At 45.3% G+C, this 20,907-nt stretch overlaps 1 protein-coding gene and 1 non-coding gene across 2 annotated transcripts in view; one reads left to right on the plus strand and one right to left on the minus strand.

Moving 5' to 3' along the window:
- LOC126235148 (ankyrin repeat domain-containing protein 29-like) overlaps window positions 1-20,907 on the minus strand; it is a 54,093-nt gene that overhangs the window by 26,334 nt on the left and 6,852 nt on the right. The window contains exons 2-3 of the mRNA XM_049943881.1: window positions 16,620-16,798; window positions 2,807-3,096 (exon numbers count right to left, since the gene is read on the minus strand). Of these exons, the coding sequence (XP_049799838.1) occupies window positions 2,807-3,096; window positions 16,620-16,798 (469 nt within the window). The remainder of the gene's footprint in view (window positions 1-2,806; window positions 3,097-16,619; window positions 16,799-20,907) is intronic.
- Trnap-ugg (transfer RNA proline (anticodon UGG)) lies at window positions 4,527-4,610 on the plus strand. The gene has a single exon. It is a non-coding gene; the product is annotated as a tRNA-Pro (tRNA).

Below are 20,907 nucleotides of genomic sequence, written 5' to 3' on the forward strand. Positions count from 1 at the left end.
TTGGACGTGTACGGGTATGGAGACAATCTCAAGAATCTATGTACCCTGCATGTCAGCAGGGTATGGTCAAGTTGGTGGAGGCTCTAATCTACATCTACATGGATACTCTGCAAATCACATTTAAGTGCCTGCCAGAAGGTTCATCGAAGCACCTTCACAATTCTCTATTATTCCAATCTCGTATAGCGCGCGGAAAGAATGAACACCTATATCTTTCCGTACGAACTCTGAATTCCGTTATTTTATCGTGGTGATCGTTCTTCCCTATGTAGGTCGGTGTCAACAAAGTATTTTCGCATCGGAGGAGAAAGCTGGTGACTGGAATTTCATGAAGATTCCGTCGCAACGAAAAACGCCTCTTAACGATTTACAGCCCAAATTCTGTATCATTTCTGTGACACTCTCTCCCATATTTCGCGATAGTACAAAATGTGCTGACTTTTTTTGAACTTTTTCGATGTACTCCGTCAGTCGTATCTGGTAAGCATCCCACACCGCGCAGCAGTATTCTAAAAGAAGACGAACAAGCGTAGTGTAGGCAGTGTCCTTAGTAGGTCTGTTACATTTTCTAAGTGTCCAACCAATCCCTTTGGTTAGCCTTCCCACAACATTTTGTGTGTGTTCCTTCCAATTTAAGTTGTTCGTTATTGTAATACCTAGGTATTTAGTTGAATTTACGGCTTTTAGATTAGATTTATTTATCGTATAACCGAAGTTTAACGAGTTCCTTTGAGCACTCATGTGGGTGACCTCACACTTTTCGTTATTCAGGGTCAACTGCCATTTTCGCACCATTTAGGTATTGTTTCTAAATCGTTTTGCAGTTAGTTTTGATGATCTGATGACTTTAATAGTCGATAAAAGACAGCGTCATCTGCAAACAACCGAAAACGGCTGCTCAGATTGTCTCCCAAATCGTTTATACAGGTAATGATCAGCAGAGGGCCTGTAACACTACCTTGGGGAACGACAGAAATCACTTCTGTTTTACGCGATGACTTTCAGTCAGTTACTAGGAACTGTGACCTCTGTTACAGGAAATCACAAATCCAGTCACATAACTGAGACGATATTCCACAAGCACGCAATTTCAATACGAGCCGCTAGTTTGGTAGAGTGTCAAAAGCCTTCCGGAAATCCAGAAATACGGAATCGATCTGAAATCCCCTGTCAATAGCACTCAACACTTCATGTGAATAAGGAGCTAGTTGTGTTTCACAGGTGTGTCGCGTGTGCAGTTGGGGTGATATGGGACCCCTGATACATCTCGATACGACTGACAGGTGAGAAGCACGTAAGCATCCTGTCTGATAACTTGCATCCATTCATGTCCATTGTGCATTCTGACGGACTTGGGCAATTCAAACAGGACAATACGACACCCCACACGTCCAGAATTACTACAGAGTGGCTCCAGGAGCACTCTTCTGGGCTTGAACACTTTTGCTGGCCACCAGACTCCCCAGACAAGAATATTACAGAGCATATCAGGGATACCTTGCAATGTGCTGTTCAGAAGATATCTCCACCCTGTCGTGCTCTTTACGGATTTATGGACAGCTCCGCAAGATTCATGGTGTCAATTTCCTCCAGCACTACTGCAGACATTAGTCGAGTCAATGCCACGTCGTGTTGCAGCACTTCTGCATGCTCGCGAGGGCCCTACATGATAAGCATTTGTACCAGTTTCTTTGGCGCTTCATATGAACATTATTGGAATGTTACAAAATTGTGATAATATTAATGATCTTTAGAAAATAATTTAGTTCTGTCACGAACAGAATAGAATCATTTAGTTTTACCCATCAGGTAGTAATTCCCCCCAGGTGGGGAGAGCGAGTGTCCCAGGGAAGTGTGGTAGGTCCGCTGTTGTTTTCTATCTACATAAATGATCTTTTGGATAGGGTGGATAGCAATGTGCGGCTGTTTGCTGATGATGCTGTGGTGTACGGGAAGGTGTCGTCGTTGATTGACTGTAGGAGGATACAAGATGACTTGGACAGGATTTGTGATTGGTGTAAAGAATGGCAGCTAACTCTAAATATAGATAAATGTAAATTAATGCAGATGAATAGGAAAAAGAATCCTGTAACGTTTGAATACTCCATTAGTAGCGTAGCGCTTGACACAGTAACGTCGATTAAATATTTGGGCGTAACATTGCAGAGCGATATGAAGTGGGACAGGCATATAATCACAGTTGTGGGGAAGGCGGATAGTAGTCTTCGGTTCATTGGTAGAATTTTGTGAAGATGTGGTTCATCTGTGAAGGAGACCTCTTATAAAACACTAATACGACCTATTCTTGAGTACTGCTCGAGCGTTTGGGATCCCTATCAGGTCGGTTTGAGGGAGGACATAGAAGCAACTCAGAGGCGGGTTGCTATATTTGTTAGTGGTAGGTTTGATCATCACGCGAGTGTTACGGAAATGCTTCAGGAACTCTGGTGGGAGTCTCTAGAGGAAAGGAGGCGTTCTTTTCGTGAATCTCTGCTGAGGAAATTTAGAGAACCAGCATTTGAGGCTGACTGCAGTACAATTTTTCTGCCTCCAACTTACATTTCGCGGAAAGACCACAAAGATAAGAGAGATTAGGGCTCGTACAGAGGCATATAGGCAGTCATTTTTCCCTCGTTCTGTTTGGGAGTGGAACAGGGAGAGAAGACGCTAGTTGTGCTACGAGGTACCCTCCGCCACGTGCCGTATGGTGGATTGCGGAGTATGTATGCAGATGTAGAAGCACTGTCGTAGTGGAAGCTGACTTTTAAGAGGGGGACGTGTGTGCCGCGGCAGGTGGCGGACGTACCTTCCTGCGCGGCGATGTGCAGCGCGGTGTTGCCGCCGGTGTTGCGCAGCGAGGCGCGGGCGCCGTGGCGCAGCAGCACCTCGACCACCTGGTGGTGTCCGCGCTGCGCCGCCATGTAGAGCGGCGAGAAGCCGGCGGCGTCGCGGCGGTCGAGCAGCGCGCCGTGCCTCGCCAGCAGCCGCGCGCACTCCGCGTGGCCCGCCTGCGCCGACAGGTGCAGCGCCGACGACCCGCCGGGCACCGTCAGCGCGTCCGCGTCCGCGCCGCGGCTCAGCAGCGCGTCCACGCATCTGCAGCGAAGGACCAGCTGTCTTCAGGAGGAGGGTGTGAGGCACCGCTTCAGCGCTAGACAGCGCTGGCTCACGCTAATTTTGTACGATCGGTCCCTCTACATCTACACCCTACAAACCACCGTACTGCGATGCTGCAGTCTCGGAATATGCACATCCGACATATCTGCGCTGCTTCCGGGTCGTTTATAGCAAGGTTTTACAAATCGTAAGCAATGCTCCACGGTACACGCCCACTGTGGACACGCGCGATGAATTTCACCTCGAGACCATCCTTGGAGGTATCCTAGGAACCAAACAAACGACTGTTCAGGAACTCCACACATTCGAATAACGCCTTCATCCTCAACCTGGGAAATTACTGTCACAACCCCACAGTTGCCAAAGACGCTCATTAGCAGGCGAAACTGATCGTCTGTGGCAAGTTCAAACTTAAAAAACACACAGAACACTAGGTCGGTGAAACCCTGCACCTGCCAGCCGCGGTGGCCGAGCGGTTCTAGGAGCTTTAGTCCGGAACCGCGCGACTGCCGCGGTCGCAGGTTCGAATCGCGCCTCGGGCATGGATGTGTGTGATGTCCTTAGATTACTTAGGTTTAAGTAGTCCTAAGTCTAGGGGACTGATGACCTCAGATGTTAAGTCCCATAGTGCTCAGAGCCATTTGAACCGTTTGAACCCTGTACCTGGCTTTGTCAGCTACATTTAAACACCCGGACGAGTGTGTGCCACAGGCATGATGGTAAGAAGTATCACAAACAACATTTTGCACTGAGCGCCTCATTTTATAATCAAACTAGCTTAGCGCCTCCTGCTCCACTCCCGTACACTGTATGCAGCTTTTTTTTCTTTACTCGAACTTGTGTATTGCTAAGACATTCCTCATGTATAAATCCACACACTATAAAAGAGTAAATGGCCCTTTACCTGGCTGCCAGTCTTAGCATAATTAAAATCTTCCAACGGATTTAATTTAATTTCATGTAGCGATTTGAAAGAGAGAGAAATCGCTTAACTGGTTCTATAGTTATTATCGCCAGTTTTACACCCGGTACTAAATTCTCTTATCTCAGACTGATATTCCTGTACATTGAATAGCATTTAAAAGTGCTACCTATTTTATCATCAGTAATTATTAGTTTGTGTAGCAATTACAACAAAAAATTATGTAATATACATATTAGGTCTGCTGGGAAGTTAATGTATCAAAGATCCATCTCTTTTTCTATGCTATTCTTACAAAGTCGACTTCTCGCGGTGACTTAATTAGCTGTCTTTAATTTAGTTCACGAGCTGCAAGAGCTTCTAAACTTTTCACACTGATTAAGGCTATAAAAGCATAGTGTTTTCCGAACGTACTTCTCACCAAAAAGCGATTCTGATTTCATAGCGAAATATTTACATTAAACTGTTCATACCTGTTTCACCGCCGGCCCGGGTGGCCGAGCGGTTCTAGGCGCTACGGTCTGGAACCGCGCTATCGCTACGATCGCAGGTTCGAATCCTGCCTCGGGCATGGATGTGTGTGATGTCCTTAGGTTAGTTAGGTTTAAGTAGTTCTAGGGGACTGATGACCTCCGAAGTTAAGTCCCATAGTGCTCAGAGCCATTTTTGAACCTGTTTCACCCTTTCAGGAGTTGAATTACCCAAACAACTCCAACACGTATTTTTTATTTCTTCACGAGAACTCAAATACCATTTTTCACTGACAGCTTCAAGATCGCTTTAGTAGCTCTTTAACGATGATTCATTTAAAAAAACTTTCATCCACTACTTCACTCCCTTACGGGTTGAATTAATTTCTGGCCGAGAAACCAAATACCAATTTTCGTATTTTTAGCTTCAAAATTGCTTTAATAGCAATATATTTTCACAAAAACCTTTTCCTTAGGGAAAAAATTTCAAAAAATGCCTTCTTAACACTCTGTTACTCGCGCGAAAATTCGTGACATGGTCACTCGCGTGGATGACAGGTGTCATCCACAAAGCAGGTGGTCTGTTTGTATACTTTGAAGGGTCTTTATGAACGATTTTTATTAAATCTAAAATAATACATTTAATATTCGTACACAGTATAATATATTCTGACGTTTGAAACAGTTCGACCATTCGAAGAACAATATCTTCAGCTGAATTACTGGCATTACATGGTCCCTCTGGTTGCTTACCGACGTACAGTTCTAAATTCAAAGTGTAAGCTCTTTTTACATCAACCAAAGCAAACACTTAACCCATACTTTGCTGGTTTGCTAGGGATATATTGTCTGAATGGAATGGGCAGTTTCCTCTAAATACCAAAAGCTGTTCGTCAAAAGTAAGACATTCACTAGGTGAAAAATATTTTTGGCAACTGTTCTTGAATAGTTCAAGTACCTCTCTGATAGGAGCCAACTTGTCAGTCTCTCTGCGAACACCTCTATCACGGATATTATCAAACCTAAGACATCTCAATAGAAATCTGAATCGGTTTTCAGGTATGCATAAATAACATGATTCAAGTCCGTTTCCCTTTGAGTTATCCCACAATTTCTATATACTCTTCCTAGAACATCTCAAAGATCCACACAGATATAACAAACCAATGAAAGCTCTGAACTATATCGCATCTGTTTCTGTAGCATCCCTTTCCCTAGAGAAGTTACCATGAACTTCACTGATGGGTATATTAGTGCTTGTTGCGATAATGCTTATTATGTTTTCATCCAAGAACTAATTCCGTATTTCTATTTCTGTCTTTTTTTATACGAGTTTGATGTTTTGGTCCAGGCAGATGCGTAATAATATTACAAGATCTGCTTCAAACAATGGTAGGATATTTATTTTTCCTCCGTTTAGTTATCCCATCTTTCCCTAAAAAAAATGCATCCTGTTGAGTTACTTCTTCCTGTGACTCATGTTCATCATTCTCTGGCAGTTCTTGTTCCGTTCCTGAATCATGACCGCTTTCATGAACACAGTCCTCAGTCTCTGAGTCAGCGCTATCATTGCGAGAATCTTCATCACTCAGCTCGTTGAACTATTCCAACCATACATTAGGATCTCTACTAAACTCTGCCAGAGGTTTTTTTGCTTTTGACATTTCTTCCACAATCTAAAAATAAAGAGAATACTAGGTAACACGTAAGGTAATTGCTGTCAGTATCAATTAGTCCAAATTTAAGCACATGAAAGATCGATTGAATCTAGGAAAGCGATGAAATGATACAGCCTTACTTTGTTTCAGATTGTCACAGCAGAGCTCGCGTGGATGACTGGTGCCCTCCAGAGTATAATAATGTTTCATAAACCATGTATCTTTCGAAACTGAAAGCCAACAATGATTGGAGCAAACTGCTGGAGAGTTAACAGAAAAGTACTGAAAATGGCGCGATCTCAATCCTGCCCTGAGCGGGAAAGTCATGTGGATGACGAGTGTCATCCGCGCCAGCGACGGAGGGTACGACGCCTACAGTGTAAGATCAACACTCTCCTAACTTGAAGTTTGTTGTTAGCGGTGACGACGACATTTGGTTTGTGGGGCGCTCAACTGCGTAGTTATCGGCGCCCGTACAATTTCCCAATCTTTCCACTCCCCAGTCAGTCTCGCCTCTTTTTCCGAATGATGACAAAACTATGAGGACAACACAAACATTCACTCCCAGGACGGAGAAAATCCCGAGTGATGACGAATCAGCAGATCAGTCAGGACGTTTCATTTTATACAGCTAGATTGGTTTCCGCAATGACGACTTTGGCATATTACAAAAGATAACCCACAGCGGTTGGCGAAAGAGTCGTCTAGGCCGAGCAACAACAGTAACTTCCCAGCTACTAACAACGGTGCATGGAACGTCGCTGCTAGCAGCATAATTATTGCACATAGGTCTACCAACCGCCCAGACTGTCGCAGAAGATTTTTTCGTCAAGCACATTTTTCCCCTCTGCCATAAATCAGAAGTTTGTGTGTGCTATGTCCCATATGGGACAATATTAAGGGGTCTTCATACCCAGACGTATAGACATTATTGCAGACACGCGTCTTGCGAATGCTAACAAACACTGACCCTTTAGTAAACTTGACACCAGCGTTTTTTGTGATGCCGGCGTAGAGGAGTAATTCTCTTCAGTACATAGCTGTCTATTCTCTTTGCAATTCGAGTCACGGATGGTATGTGCGAAGAAAAACTGTCGGTATCTCTCCGCGCGCGTCTGTACTACAATTTTAGCGATACCGTATGTGTGTTAAGCCATGTAATGTATTTCGTGACTCGTTTTGGAATGAAGTTTCTTACAACGGTAAAAGGCTTTATGTGACGCATTGAAAGGTAAATTTTGTAAGAAAATTTTATATTGAACTAGAGAGGATCAAATGTAGTATCGATTGTGTAGTAGCATCTCTGCTCAACAGCGATCGATGGTTTAAGGTGTTACGGGTAATGTTTTAGAGTAACTTTAGATAGGGAGATGTATGGAGGACTCAAGTGTAAAGACGTTGTATATAATGTGTGCTGGATATATACTTACTCGCTGCGGGCAGTAATGAGTTTTTATTTGTAAGATACCATACTGGAAATGATTAACGTAAAGGAAGTTCTTTTGTTACCAATGTAATGCGCGTATTCGTAAGTGATGATTGAGACAATGTATAGCACTCACGTCCAATGATTTTGTAAAGCTAATTGCTAAGGTAGAATCAGTTTACTGTGTGTTAATTGTGAGCGTTATTAATTTTCAAAGAGTCAAAATATAAGTTTTAAAACTAGTGCCATATTGTTTGTTACCCAAAAGTCAATACCGTTTCCCCGAAGTATGTCATTGTGTTAATTGTCTTCTACTGTAGCAGCTCAGTGAGCTGCTACAGTAGAAGACGAATTCTTGCAAAAACGCAATGAGATACAACAGACAGCGCAACTAATATTTTTTTACTACAGTTGAAGGTGAATTCATTCGTCGCATTCCGTTGACACCCAGTGACTGAAATGTGCCCTTAGATTTAAAGAGATTGCAGTTTCCTAACCAGCTTGCATCCGCCATGAGCATCAACAAAGCACAGGGCCAATCAGTTTGTGTGTCAGATACTAAACATCCCGAGCAACGCTGGGCACTAAAATTAGTCGTCCCTATAGTGAAGTTCTCCACTGAAGTTTCATGATAATTTCTGTACAACACTGACAGCGGCTACAGAAATCCATTGCCTTGCTATGGTCTTTAAAGAACACAACTTTCTGGACCGAACCAAGGAAAAATTAGGCTGATCTTTTTTGAACTGATTTCAATAGTGAAAGGAGGAGGGAAGGCCTAGAATTATTATTGTCAGTCGGTAGGGAAATTTATATAAAGGTAGTCTAGGCTCCGTATAATTTGTTTATCACTTCATAGAGCACAAATGTGAGAATAACACAGATTAACTGCTACCTCCAGTTGAGACACCGTAGGATATTTAGGAATTGAAAAGAATATTCAACCATTATACGTGTCACAGAATACAATGAGTGTCTAATTTAGTAAGATGCAGAGGAATTTAAATTCTCAGAAACAGTAAACAATTGCTCAAAAGAAGAAGGGAATCATAGTTGCCCCAATAAATTACGAGGGAAGATGAAAGTGGTAACAGACGACAAAATTACCTCATTAAGAATCCGTCGGTAGGGCTTCGGATGTGGTGGCCAAAGCATGGCGTGCTCTCTTCGGATGAGCACCCATCGGTACACGTTCACATTGAATTAGAAGCCATTCCGATTTAATATCTACGGTTGTTCCTAGCTGCTCTTTTCGGAGCACCAGGGGCTAGAATGCAACAATCTACAAACTTATTTAACGAAAGCTGCCTAGCTGAATCTTCAGAGATGAGATAATGTCCGCAGAACGTAGGCGACGTGCGCAAGGCGATCTGAGCTGCAAGAGACAGAATTAAATCAGATTCTCTTTCATAATTTCGGTTGTGACGTAAGAAGTTCTCCACTCCACCGTGTCCGGATCCCAACAGAACTGCAGAGTCCTAAGGGACGACATCGCTATTTCCTTCTATAAGACAGTAGGAGTGGTAGCTGCTTTCTGAGGTTAGTGAACATCACGCCTAACAAATACGCCTCGGCTGAGAAAACTAATGTTCAAAACATTACAACAGACTTCCCTTCCTACTGCACAAACCATGTATGCGCAGAAATCACAGTCGGAAAAAATCTAAGATTCTACAGGATACCCTGCAGATCTATTGATCTACCATATTTTTCATGTCATGATTAAACATCATCAAATTATACTCTTTTGGGAAGGTTAATTAATGGATTCCAGTCTTATTTTACGAGATGGAACGCATTTCGTACTACGTCAACACCAAACATCAGTCTCATGAGTTATTCGTTGCCAGGAGGACTGATCTGACATAGTTCTTTCAAGAGCTGTAAGATATATCAGCTTCTGTGCAGCGCTTTCTTGAGATCATACACTGAATGGATGTTTAGTTTGTTACCACAGGAAGCTGAGGGGAAAGGCTGATGCTTCCCAGGATCACTGAAGGAACAACACAACACGCTGTCTCTAGCCCACTCGTCGCTAAGTGCTCCACTCGGAGTTCAAGCTGCAGGTAGTTAGTCTGGTGATTACCATGAGTTAGTAACAATTTAGTACGCGCGGAGTTTGGGTCTTTTTCCGGGTGCGCTCTCGTTCACCGACGGAATCTGCCTCTCAGTCGGTGGGTGAATTTCCGAGGTACACCGTCGGAGAAATAGTGTTAAGGCAAAGGTGAGTCTTGAATCCATCACGACTAAGTTGTTTATTTAACAGCCCTCGATGATAAGTTTGACTTGGAAACCGCATCATAGAATGAGATTATTTGTGGTATTTCGCAATTTTAATTAAATTTCTGTACATATGGACGTTCGAAGCGTGAAGAATCCGGGACGTCTCGAAACAACACGTTAACGCGTTAAGGTCCCATTCTCCTCAGTCAGCATGTAACATACGCTGTTTTTAACGATTTTTTTGGAAAAACTAATGAAGCAATCAACGTGAATCTTTTTTGCATATTATTTGTTGATTCTTGCACCAAATGTTCTGATTTTTTTTTTTTTGAAGAAATCCAGTCAGCATTAAACTCTTCATCCGCAAAGTTAAAGTAGATCTGTCCGAAATGTGATGTGTCCACGACAGAAGTCCTGCAGTCTGCAAATCTTATCTGAAATCAAGAAAATTTTATTGATGCATATAATGTTGCGCTCGAAGAAATAGTACCGTTTTTTGAAGTTTGACGATATAATAAAATGGTGGACGTTGGAAACGAACATGTAGTTTTGTCATGAGTTTTTGGTCACGATTACTATAACTAATAAATTAAAATAAAAAAAATGCCTATTACAGACTGCAAACATGCCCGAAGAGTAATTCAGCCTAATTTCAGAAAGATATCGTAATTAGTGTGCCCGCTAATGATGATGAATTTCTTTAAAAATCAGAAAATTTTGTCCAAGAATCAGTCAATAATATGCGAGAAGATTTACTTAAAGATAGCTTATATTTTAGGCTGACTGCAAAGAACGTACTTAAGTGGATCTCAACAGATTGCAGCCTGATTTTCACGGTAACTCTTCTTCCGAAATTATACGGAAATGTTAATGTCAAATTTTTGGATATTTTCGTGACCGAAGGGCTGATAGCTACAACCGGGGCATCAGTGAAAACCACTCTTCTACTTCGGTCCTTCATTTCTTGCTTGAAGCTGCTAGTGTAACGTGCTGCAACAGAACTCTAGTGTCCGCAGCCTATGATAGTGACACAGGAGTAATGTGGAAGGTATCCGCCTTAAAATCGAAATCACACACACACACACACACACACACACACACACACACACACACACACACACACACACACACACACACAAAGAGTTCTTTCTGTCCTTGAATCGAAGGCAGGCAGAAATAGTAAGGTACTATTGAATAACTGCGAATAATACACACATCAAAAGAAGTTTTGCATCACCTCGGTTCCGAGAACTCGGGAAGATAGACGTTGGTTCTGGATTTTGTATCACAGCACAGTCCTTTTGACTGTTCAGATATGTCACTAAACCCGCCCAATGATGTAAACAACCATGCATGAGCAGCGCCTATTAGACGGAGGGGGTCGGACAATCGATCAGTTCTAGTCATTCCACCAGGAAGGAGGTACACGGCTCGTGTTCTCTGTACTTCAATCATGCCTAGACGGCCAATATCGCGGTTCGATCACGTCCGCATTGTTTGTGCTACAGAGAGACAGGGACTGTCAGTGACATGCGTCGTTCAGGCCACCCAAGGGCTGCTACCGCAGTGGATGACCGCTACCTACGGCTTATGGCTCTGAGGAACGCTGACAGCAACGCCACCATGTTGAATAATGCTTTTCTCGCAGTCACAGGACGTCGTGTTAAGACTCAAACTGCGCGCAGTTCGCTGCATGGTGCGCAACTTCGCTCCCGACGTCCATGGCGAGGCCCATCTTTGCAACCACGACACCATGCAGCGCGGTACAGATGGTCCCACCAACATGCCGAATGGACCGCTCAGGATTGGCATCACGTTCTCTTCATCGAAGAGTGTCGCATATGCCTTCCAGACAATCGTCGGAGACGTGTTTGGAGGCAACCCAGTCAGGCTGAACGCGTTAGACACACTGTCCATTTAGTGCAGCAAGTTGGAGATTCACTGATGTTTTGGGGTGGCATTATGTGGGCCCGACGTAGGCCGTTGGTGGTCATGGAAGGCGACGTAACGGCTGTACGGTACGTGAATGCGATCCTCCGACCGATAGTGCAACCATATCGGCAGCATACTGACGAGGCATTCGTTTTCACGGACGACAATTCGCACCCCATCGTGCACATCTTGTGAAGGACTTCCTTCAGGATAACGACATCGCTCGACTACAGTGGCCAGCATCTACAAACATGAACTCTATCGAACACGCCTGGGATAGACTGAAAAGGGCTGTTAATGGACGACGTGACCCAACCAACCACTCGAGGAGTCTACGCCGAATCGCCGCTGAGGAGTGGGACAAACCGGGCCAACTGTGCCTTGATGAACTTGTGGATAGTATGCCACGACGAATACAGGCATGCTTCAATTCAAGAGGACGTGCTACTGGATATTAGAGGTACCGGTGTGTACAGCAGTCTGGACCACCACCTCTGAAGGTCTCGCTGTATGGTGGCACAACATACAATGTGTGGTTTTCATGAGCAATAAAAAGGGCTGAAATGATGTTTATGTTGATCTGTACTCCAATTTTATGAACACGTTCCGGAACTCTCGGAACCGAGGTGATGCAAAGCTTTTTATGATGTGTGTAATAGCTAGAATAGAGATAAAGTAATCGAAAATTTAGTTTATGTATTTACAGGATTCGAATATATCTTCTACTGCAAAAAAAAAAAAAAAAAATAAAATAAAATCGCTCAACCCTGTCGTAAACGAGATACCGAAACGTTGTGACGTGTCAGATAGGTCACCACCCGCTAGCATGGCTGTGCCCTCTTCTGAAACACGAGCAAAAGGAACTACCAGGCTGCAGGGTCATGTTTATTTTGTGACTTATTGGAAGATATACAAGGTGAACCTCACTTACACTGAAAAATATTCCGAAGCAGTTCATGTATATTTTTTGAGTATTGTATTTTAGTTTAAGGCATCCCTCGTCTCCGGTGACTCATTACAGATTGAGTTGCTTTTGATTTCTTAAAGTCTGTTTTCTTTGTAAGCGCATTGAAATGAAAACATCTCGAAACAGCGGAAATGTCGGCAGTATGCATTGTGTTTATTCTAAACCATTTTATTCCATTCACTCACTGTTGACAATAAGAGTGCCCGCTTTACTCTTCGCCCTCAATCTTGCTGTCAGTACTGTTCAGTACTGTATCGAGTTAGTTTTCTCACCAATGTACGCCAACAGTGATACACAGCAGAATGCACAGGTTTACTGATGAGTTGGCCGATCTCCACTTGGTGTACAGATTCTCCGAATGCAGTGGGAGAGTGGCACAAGCACGCTATGCTGAGCTGTTTTTGCAGTGACGGTAGCAACATCACAGCGCTTTCCCATCTGACAGTTGTTGCATTAATCTACGTTTTGTGTTGTACGTTACAGTGGGACACTTGAGTGTCGTTACGGATTTTGCACGTAAAGTTAACTGTGGTAACAAACCAAGTAAATCATAATTACATTATTACTTATGACGAGCACCGTAGTCCACGGGTCGCTTACACGAAAATACTCAGAAAAATCTGAGAGCGAGCTCCGAAATTTTGTCGACGGAGTTTATGTTCACTTTTTATATTGAGTGTTCACTGAAAAATAGCTCTTAAAGTTACCTGCATGGCATAACCCGCAGCGCGCTAGTTTGCGGGGGAGGGAGTGAACCAGACCCGTGCAGAATCCACAAGGTGAATTAACGACAGTGGGCTGGCATACCAGGTAACCTCAGAGAGGATTGTAGGCGGTTAAACCACACATTCTTAGGCAAATGGTGGGCGACCGTAAATTCCTCCTCAGCGAATACTGTACCATACACGAACAGTCACCTGTAAAATACGATAACACATAGAACCAGGCTTACACGATTCACGCACAAATGGTGCACCCGACTTTCCTCACTCCCCATCCACCCCACAGCCGCCCCTGTTTATCTTGTTGACTGTTTTAGGAAGGACATATGGCCACAAAGTTAAAATAAAATTTGCCACATCTTGAAAAAGAAAAAAGCGCATCTCGTACTAGACGGCAGACGCCCCAGGAAAAAAAGGAAAGAAAGTCAAAAAATAGCTATTGGAAGGAACGTTAAACTGATTCAGAAGTAACGTTCACTAGGTAATAGACTTTGGGCAGAGTCACCCAAGTTGTAGATATAGTGTCTTCTTTCTTTGGTTATATAGATAGACTAAAGCCTAAGATGAGCAAAGGGGAGATTATATAAGAGAGGGAGAGAGAGAGAGAGAGAGAGAGAGAGAGAGAGAGAACAGGAAAGGATATAATGAAGCTCTACGGTTGAACATTTCATCTAAGTTGGTAACACGAAAGATGGAGTGATAGCTCAGTTCAAGGATAGGATGTAAATCGACCACGATCTTGACAGAGGAAATAATTTCAGCAATCGCCAGAAGCAATTTAAATGTGAGCAGCCTAAATCAGAATGACCGGACGGGAACTGGATACACCCTCCTTCCCAGTACGGCGCTACTACTCCTTTTGTCTTAACCAGCCCATAACGCTTCTGTTACCATTAAAAGGCGAGTCTAAGTTTCTTTATAAAATTCTTTGTTAAGAATGATTGTAGATCAAGATTTCCGTAAGCAGCTTTTGAAGCTATTTACTTATATGGATATGGTGTCTGTTCTTTCGGGCATGTCCTGTCTAGAACGAAATTAGAATTATATTAATACCTTCAGCTGCAAATGGGCGTTGATATATATCAACGGGGACAGGAGAATGTGCGCCCCGACCGGGACTCGAACCCGAGATCTCCTGCTTACATGCCAGACGCTCTATCCATCTGAAACCCCGAGGGCACAGAGGGTAGCGCGACTTCAGTTACTATCTCGCGCTCGCCTCCCGCGAGACCCACATTCTCACCTTGTATGTCCACACACTACATTCGTAGTGTTCCATCCCAGCACACCCATTACTCGCGGAAGACATTCTTACGAAGTCCCGTAAGAGTTCGGGGAATATGTGTGCATTTGCACAGAAGGAGGTCATGGCCGCTGTTGCCAGAACTATTCACTTATATGGATATGGTGTCTGTTCTTTCGGACACGTCTCTCACAATAGACGAGTGTAACCCAAATGTTTGTGTGGTACATTAATTATGGTGTACGCGTACGTAGAGAAAGTGTTTGTGCAGCAATGGCCGACATAGCGTAACTGAGGCGGAATAAGGGGAACCAGCCAGCATTTGCCGAAGCACATTGGAAACCGCTTTAAAAACCATCCACAGACTGGTTGGCACACTGGGCCTCGACACTAATCCGCCGGGCGGATTCGTGACGGGGACCGGCACGTCTTCCCGCCCGGAAAGCAGTGCGATAGACCGAGGGGCTAACAGAGTGGGCTTCTATATCACTTTATTACTGCTCGCAGCTGGGGCTCAGCACAGGAAGTGACAGTGTGACTGAGGCATCCAGCGGTCTCCTGTATGCTGTCGTCCTGCAGTGTGTGTGTGTGTGTGTGTGTGTGTGTGTGTGTGTGTGTGTGTGTGTATTTATTCCTAAGGGACCAAACTGCTCATGTCATCGGTCCCTAGACTTACACACTAACTTGTGCCAAGAACACCCCACACACAACCCCCCCGCCCCACACACAAACACTACGCCGCCCCAAGGCCACCCACACCCACCCCCCAAATCCCCCCCACCCATCCCCCCCCCGACACCCCACACACACAAAGGCCCCCCCCCCCACACACACACGCCCCCCCCCACACACGCCCCCCCCCACACACACACTCGCTCCTCCGCCCCCCACACGCCCCTCCGCCCTCCCCCACACGGCCCTCCACCCCCCTCCCCCACATGCTCTCCCGCGCGCCCCCCACACGCCCCCCCACCCCCACACACACGCCCCCCTCCCCTCCACACACACACACACACACACACACACACACACACACACACACACACACTGTGTGTGCTGACCCTATGCCCCTCCATGTCCTGACCCAGTGACGACTGTGGGCAGAGGATGACACGGAGGTCGATCGGTACTGTTGGGCCTTCATTACCTGTTCGGGTGGAGTTTAGTTTTTACTCGTCGTTTGTGCAAAGAAGGCGAGAGCATATTGAAAATTGCGCTGTAGCTCCTGTACTTTTTGTAGGCCTATTTAAGGTAGTTTCCCTACTTGATGGACCACAAGTGTCATATCAAATTGCTCGTCTCTACTTCATCAGATGTGTTCTATCTCGGAAACCATTCGGAATAGGACATATGTCCATACGAAGTTTTTTGCTTGAAGTGATCGTTCCTGTCATATCCCCTGAGTACTGACCCTGTACATACAAAGAAGTATTTGTACTGAGAGTAGTACAAAAAAGTGATCAAAACCAAGATATCTTGCGAAATAGATCGACGAAATGTGTTTTAACTGAGTATTAAGTGTTTTTAAAGAACAGTGTAATCTGCTGTTGGGAATGAATATTATTTAATTTCACTTGAAACGGCTGCGAAGTACGTTAAAGTGGAAAGCATTTGTTTTCGAGAGAGGGCATGAAATCCAGTGTATTTAGGTGATTGGTATATTAAACACAATCGCTGTGTAAACAACGCAACCATCAACAACTATACTACGACGACTTCAAAATTTTTTAACAAGCAATAATTTCTATCGCCCCTATTCTACTTTAAGAAACAAGGACATGCAAGCTAATCAATATAGTGGTGACGTGCGCGTAGCAGTACTCGGTAAAAATAGAAGTCCTATATATTATCAGTCGCAACGAAATACCAATGCTACGTGTAATACCAGTTACATCTGGTCCCCGGCTTATTTTTCAGGTTACGGGTACTGCGTACTCACTCGGTGAAGCCGTGCGCGGCGGCGGCGTGCAGCGGGGTCCTCTGGTTGTCAGCGGCGCGGACGGACACGTGCGCGCCCACGTGGAGCAGCTGGTGCAGCGAGTCGGCGCTGCCCGCCTGCGCGGCCACGAACAGCGCCGTCTGGCCGGCGGAGGTGAGCGCCTCCAGCAGCCGCGGCCGCTGCCGACCGTTCTTCGCCGCCAGCAGCAGCCGCGTGCTCTCCACGTGGTCCTCCAGTGCCGACACGTGCAGCGCCGTCCACCCTGCACAATCCACACGTGTACACAACACCATTTTTCCTCGTAAGTGGCTGGGTTCTGACCTTTCACACACACACACACACACACACACACACACTCACTCTACGAGCACTAACTTGCAATTTATATTCACACACATACCCAGCAGGCAAGCGTACGGTGCGTGGCGAAGGGTACAGTGTACCACTACTAGTACAAATGGCTCTGACCACTATGGGACTTAACATCTGAGGTCATCAGTCCCCTAGAACTTAGAACTACTTAAACCTAACTAACCTAAGGACATCACACACATCCATGCCCAAGGCAGGGTTCGAACCTGCGACCGTAGCAGCAGCGTGGTTCCGTACTGAAGCGCCTAGAACTGCTCGGCCACCTCGGCCGGCGTACCACTACTAGTCATTTCCTATCCTGCTCCACTCGCGAACAGAGCGACGGAAAAATGATTATCTACACTAGTGGCCATTAAAATTACTACACCACGAAGATGGCGTGCTACAGACGCGAAATTTAACCGACAAGAAGAAGATGCTGTGATATGCAAATGATTAGCTTTTCAGAGCATTCACACAAGGTTGGCGCCGTAGCGACACCTACAACGTGCTCACATGAGGAAAGTCTCCAACCGATTTCTCATACACAAACAGCAGTCGACCGGCGTTGCCTGGTGAAAGGTTGTTGTGATGCCTCGTGTAAGGAGGAGAAATGCGTACCATCACTTTACGACTTTCATAAACGTGTGATCGTTCCTGTCATATCCCCTGAGTACTGACCCTGTACATGCAAAGAAGTATTTGTACTGTGAGTAGTACAAAAAAGTGGTCAAAACCAAGATATCTTGCGAAATAGATCGACGAAATGTGTTTTAACTGAGTATTAAGTGTTTTTAAAGAACAGATTGCTGTTTATCGAATCGCGACATTTCTGCTCGCGTTGGTCGAGATCCAATGACTGTTAGCACAATATGGAATCGGTGGGTTCAGGAGGGTAATACGGCATGCCGTGCTGGATCCCAACGGCCTCGTATCACTAGCAGTCGAGATGACAGGCATCTTATCCGCATAGCTGCAACGGATCGTGCAGCCACGTCTCGATCCCTGAGTCAAGAGATGGGGACGTTTGCAAGACAACAACCATCTGCACGAACAGTTCGACGACGTTTGCAGCAGCATGGACTATCAGCTCGGAGACCATGGCTGCGGTTAACCTTCACACTGCATCGCAGGCAGGAGCGCCTGCGATGGTGTACTCAACGACGAACCTGGGTGCACGAATGGCAAAACGTCATTTTTTCGGATGAATCCAGGTTCTGTTTACAGCATCATGATGGTCGCATCCGAGTTTGGCGACATCGCGGTGAACGCACATTGGAAGCGTGTATTCGTCATCGCCAGTATGGCGTATCACCCAGCGTGATGGTAGGGGGCGCCATTGGTTACACGTGTCGGTCACCTATTGTTCGCATTGACGGCACTTTGAACAGTGGACGTTACATTTCAGATGTTTTACGACCCGTGGCTCTACCCTTCATTCTATCCCTGCTAAACCCTACATTTCAGCAGGATAATACACGACCGCATGTTGCAGGTTCTGTACGGGCCTTTCTGGATACAGAAAATGTTCGACTGCTGCCCTGGCCAGCACATTCTCCAGATCTCTCACCAATTGAAAACGTCTGGTGAATGGTGGACGAGCAACTGGCTCGTCACAATGCGCCAGTCACTACTCTTGATGAACTGTGGTATCGTGTTGAAGCTGCATGGGCGGCTGTACCTGTACACGCCATCCAAGCTCTGTTTGACTCAATGCCCAAGCGTATCAATGCCGTTATTACGGCCAGAGGTGGTTGTTCTGGGTACTGATTTCTCAGGATCTATGCACTCAAATTGCGTGACGAGCCTTAATTTCTGTTATCTTCGTGGCAAAATATACGTTAGTTGCAATAGAATCGTTCTGCAGTCAGTTTCAAATGCCGCTTCTCTGAACTTTGTCAATAATGTTCCCTGAAAAGACCGTAACCTTCCCAGAGATTCCCATTTGAATTCTCGAAGCATTTCGAATTACTTGCGTGCTATTTGAAACCTATTGGTAACAACTCTATTTGCTCGTCTCTGAATTTCTCCGATGTCTTCCTATACTGTGGTCACCTTTACATTTAATTCACGGTCTCCCAAAATTCTCCCTATATACCGGTTTCGAGTATTTGCTTTTCCTACTACAGTCCTCTCATGCTTGTTCCATTTCATAACACTTTGCAACATTACGCCTGGACAGTAATCGACACGACTATGTGAAGAAGCACTCTATTAATGCTGTATCCGAACGTTACAGGAATGTTTTTCCGATTCGTCTGCAAAAAATGGTTCAAATGGCTCTGAGCACTATGGGACTCAACTGCTGAGGTCATTAGTCCCCTAGAACTTAGAACTAGGTAAACCTAACTAACCTAAGGACATCACAAACATCCATGCCCGAGGCAGGATTCGAACCTGCGACCGTAGCGGTCTTGCGGTTCCAGGCTGCAGCGCCTTTAACCGCACGGCCACTTCGGCCGGCCGATTCGTCTGCAGTCACGTACATTTAAAGCCAGCTGCCATCCATCACACTAATTGACAGTTGCGTCTAAGTTATCTTTTATCCTCCTGCATTCACTCAAGATGACACCTTCCAGTACACGACAACATCGTCAGCCAAAATCTGCAGATTACTGCTCACCATGTCCGTCAGATCATTTATGTATATAGAAAATAAAAGCTGACCCATCACATTTCCCGGAGGAATTCCTGACAACACACTTGTATGTGATGAAAACGGAAGACAACGTACTGCGTTCTGTTACTTAAGAGCCCTTCGAGATACAAATCTGGGAGCCTATTCCGCTTGCTCGCGCCTTCATTAACAGTCTGCAGTGGGACACCGTGTCAGCCGCTTTTCAGAAATCTAGGAATACGAATTCTGCTTGGTGCCCTTCACCAATAGATCGCAGGATATCGTGTGAAAAAAAGGGCAAGCTGACTTTTTTTTGTTTTTGTTTTGGTTTTAGGGCGCAAAACTGCTATGGTCATTAGCGCCCGGTCCGTGACTTAGGAAACAGTAAAAAACGAAAACGGAAATAAGCAGCAGTGGGAACGAAACTCAAAAAATTGGAGAAACTGAAAGCAGAAGGAAGGCTTAAAAATCCACTACAGAAAGGGGTTGGTTGTCCCCAAAAAAAGCTTCAAATGACTGACGTCATCTCACTGGCACTAATAAACTCGAGAACTCGATCGGCCGAGCGCATGTCATCTACTAAAATGGACGATATATCAGGCGACAGCTGTAGACGGGCGCGTAACGGAGTAAAATAGGGGCACTCAATTAAAAGGTGTCTTACCGTCCACAGCTCAGAGCAGTGGGTACACAGTGGAGGAGGATCGCCGCTTAAAAGATGTCGGTGGCTAAAAAGACAGTGCCCTATCCGGAGTCTAGTTAAAATTACCTCCTCCTGACGACGCGTTCGGGAGGAAGAGGTCCAAGCACAGGGAAGAGCTTTCACGTTCCGCAATTTATTATGGGGAAGTGTCGACCAATGTGCGTGCCATAAAAGAACAACACGACGACATAAAACGCTCCGTAGATCGGCGAAGGGAATCGATTGAATAGCTGGCTGAAGAAAGACTGCAGCCTTGGCCGCTATATCGGCCGCCTCATTTCCACAGATACCAACGTGTCCTGGGAGCCAGAGGAACGCCACCGAGACGCCCCCCAGGTGGAGCAAGCGCAGACAGTCCTGAATCCGGTGGACCAGAGGGTGGACAGGGAAGAGAGCTTGGAGACTGAGGAGAGAGCTGAGAGAGTCTGAACAGATAACATACTGTATCCGCTGATGGCGGCGGATGTAGTGGACAGCCTGGAGAACAGCGTAAAGCTCGGCAGTATAAACCGAACACTGGTCGTGAAGCCGAAATCGATTTGGGGTGTCGCCAACAATATAGGCACTCCCTACACCTAACGATGTTTTCGAGCCATCAGTGTAAATAAATGTGGCTT

Source organism: Schistocerca nitens, chromosome 2, assembly GCF_023898315.1.
Source record: "Schistocerca nitens isolate TAMUIC-IGC-003100 chromosome 2, iqSchNite1.1, whole genome shotgun sequence".
NCBI lineage: Eukaryota > Metazoa > Arthropoda > Insecta > Orthoptera > Acrididae > Schistocerca > Schistocerca nitens.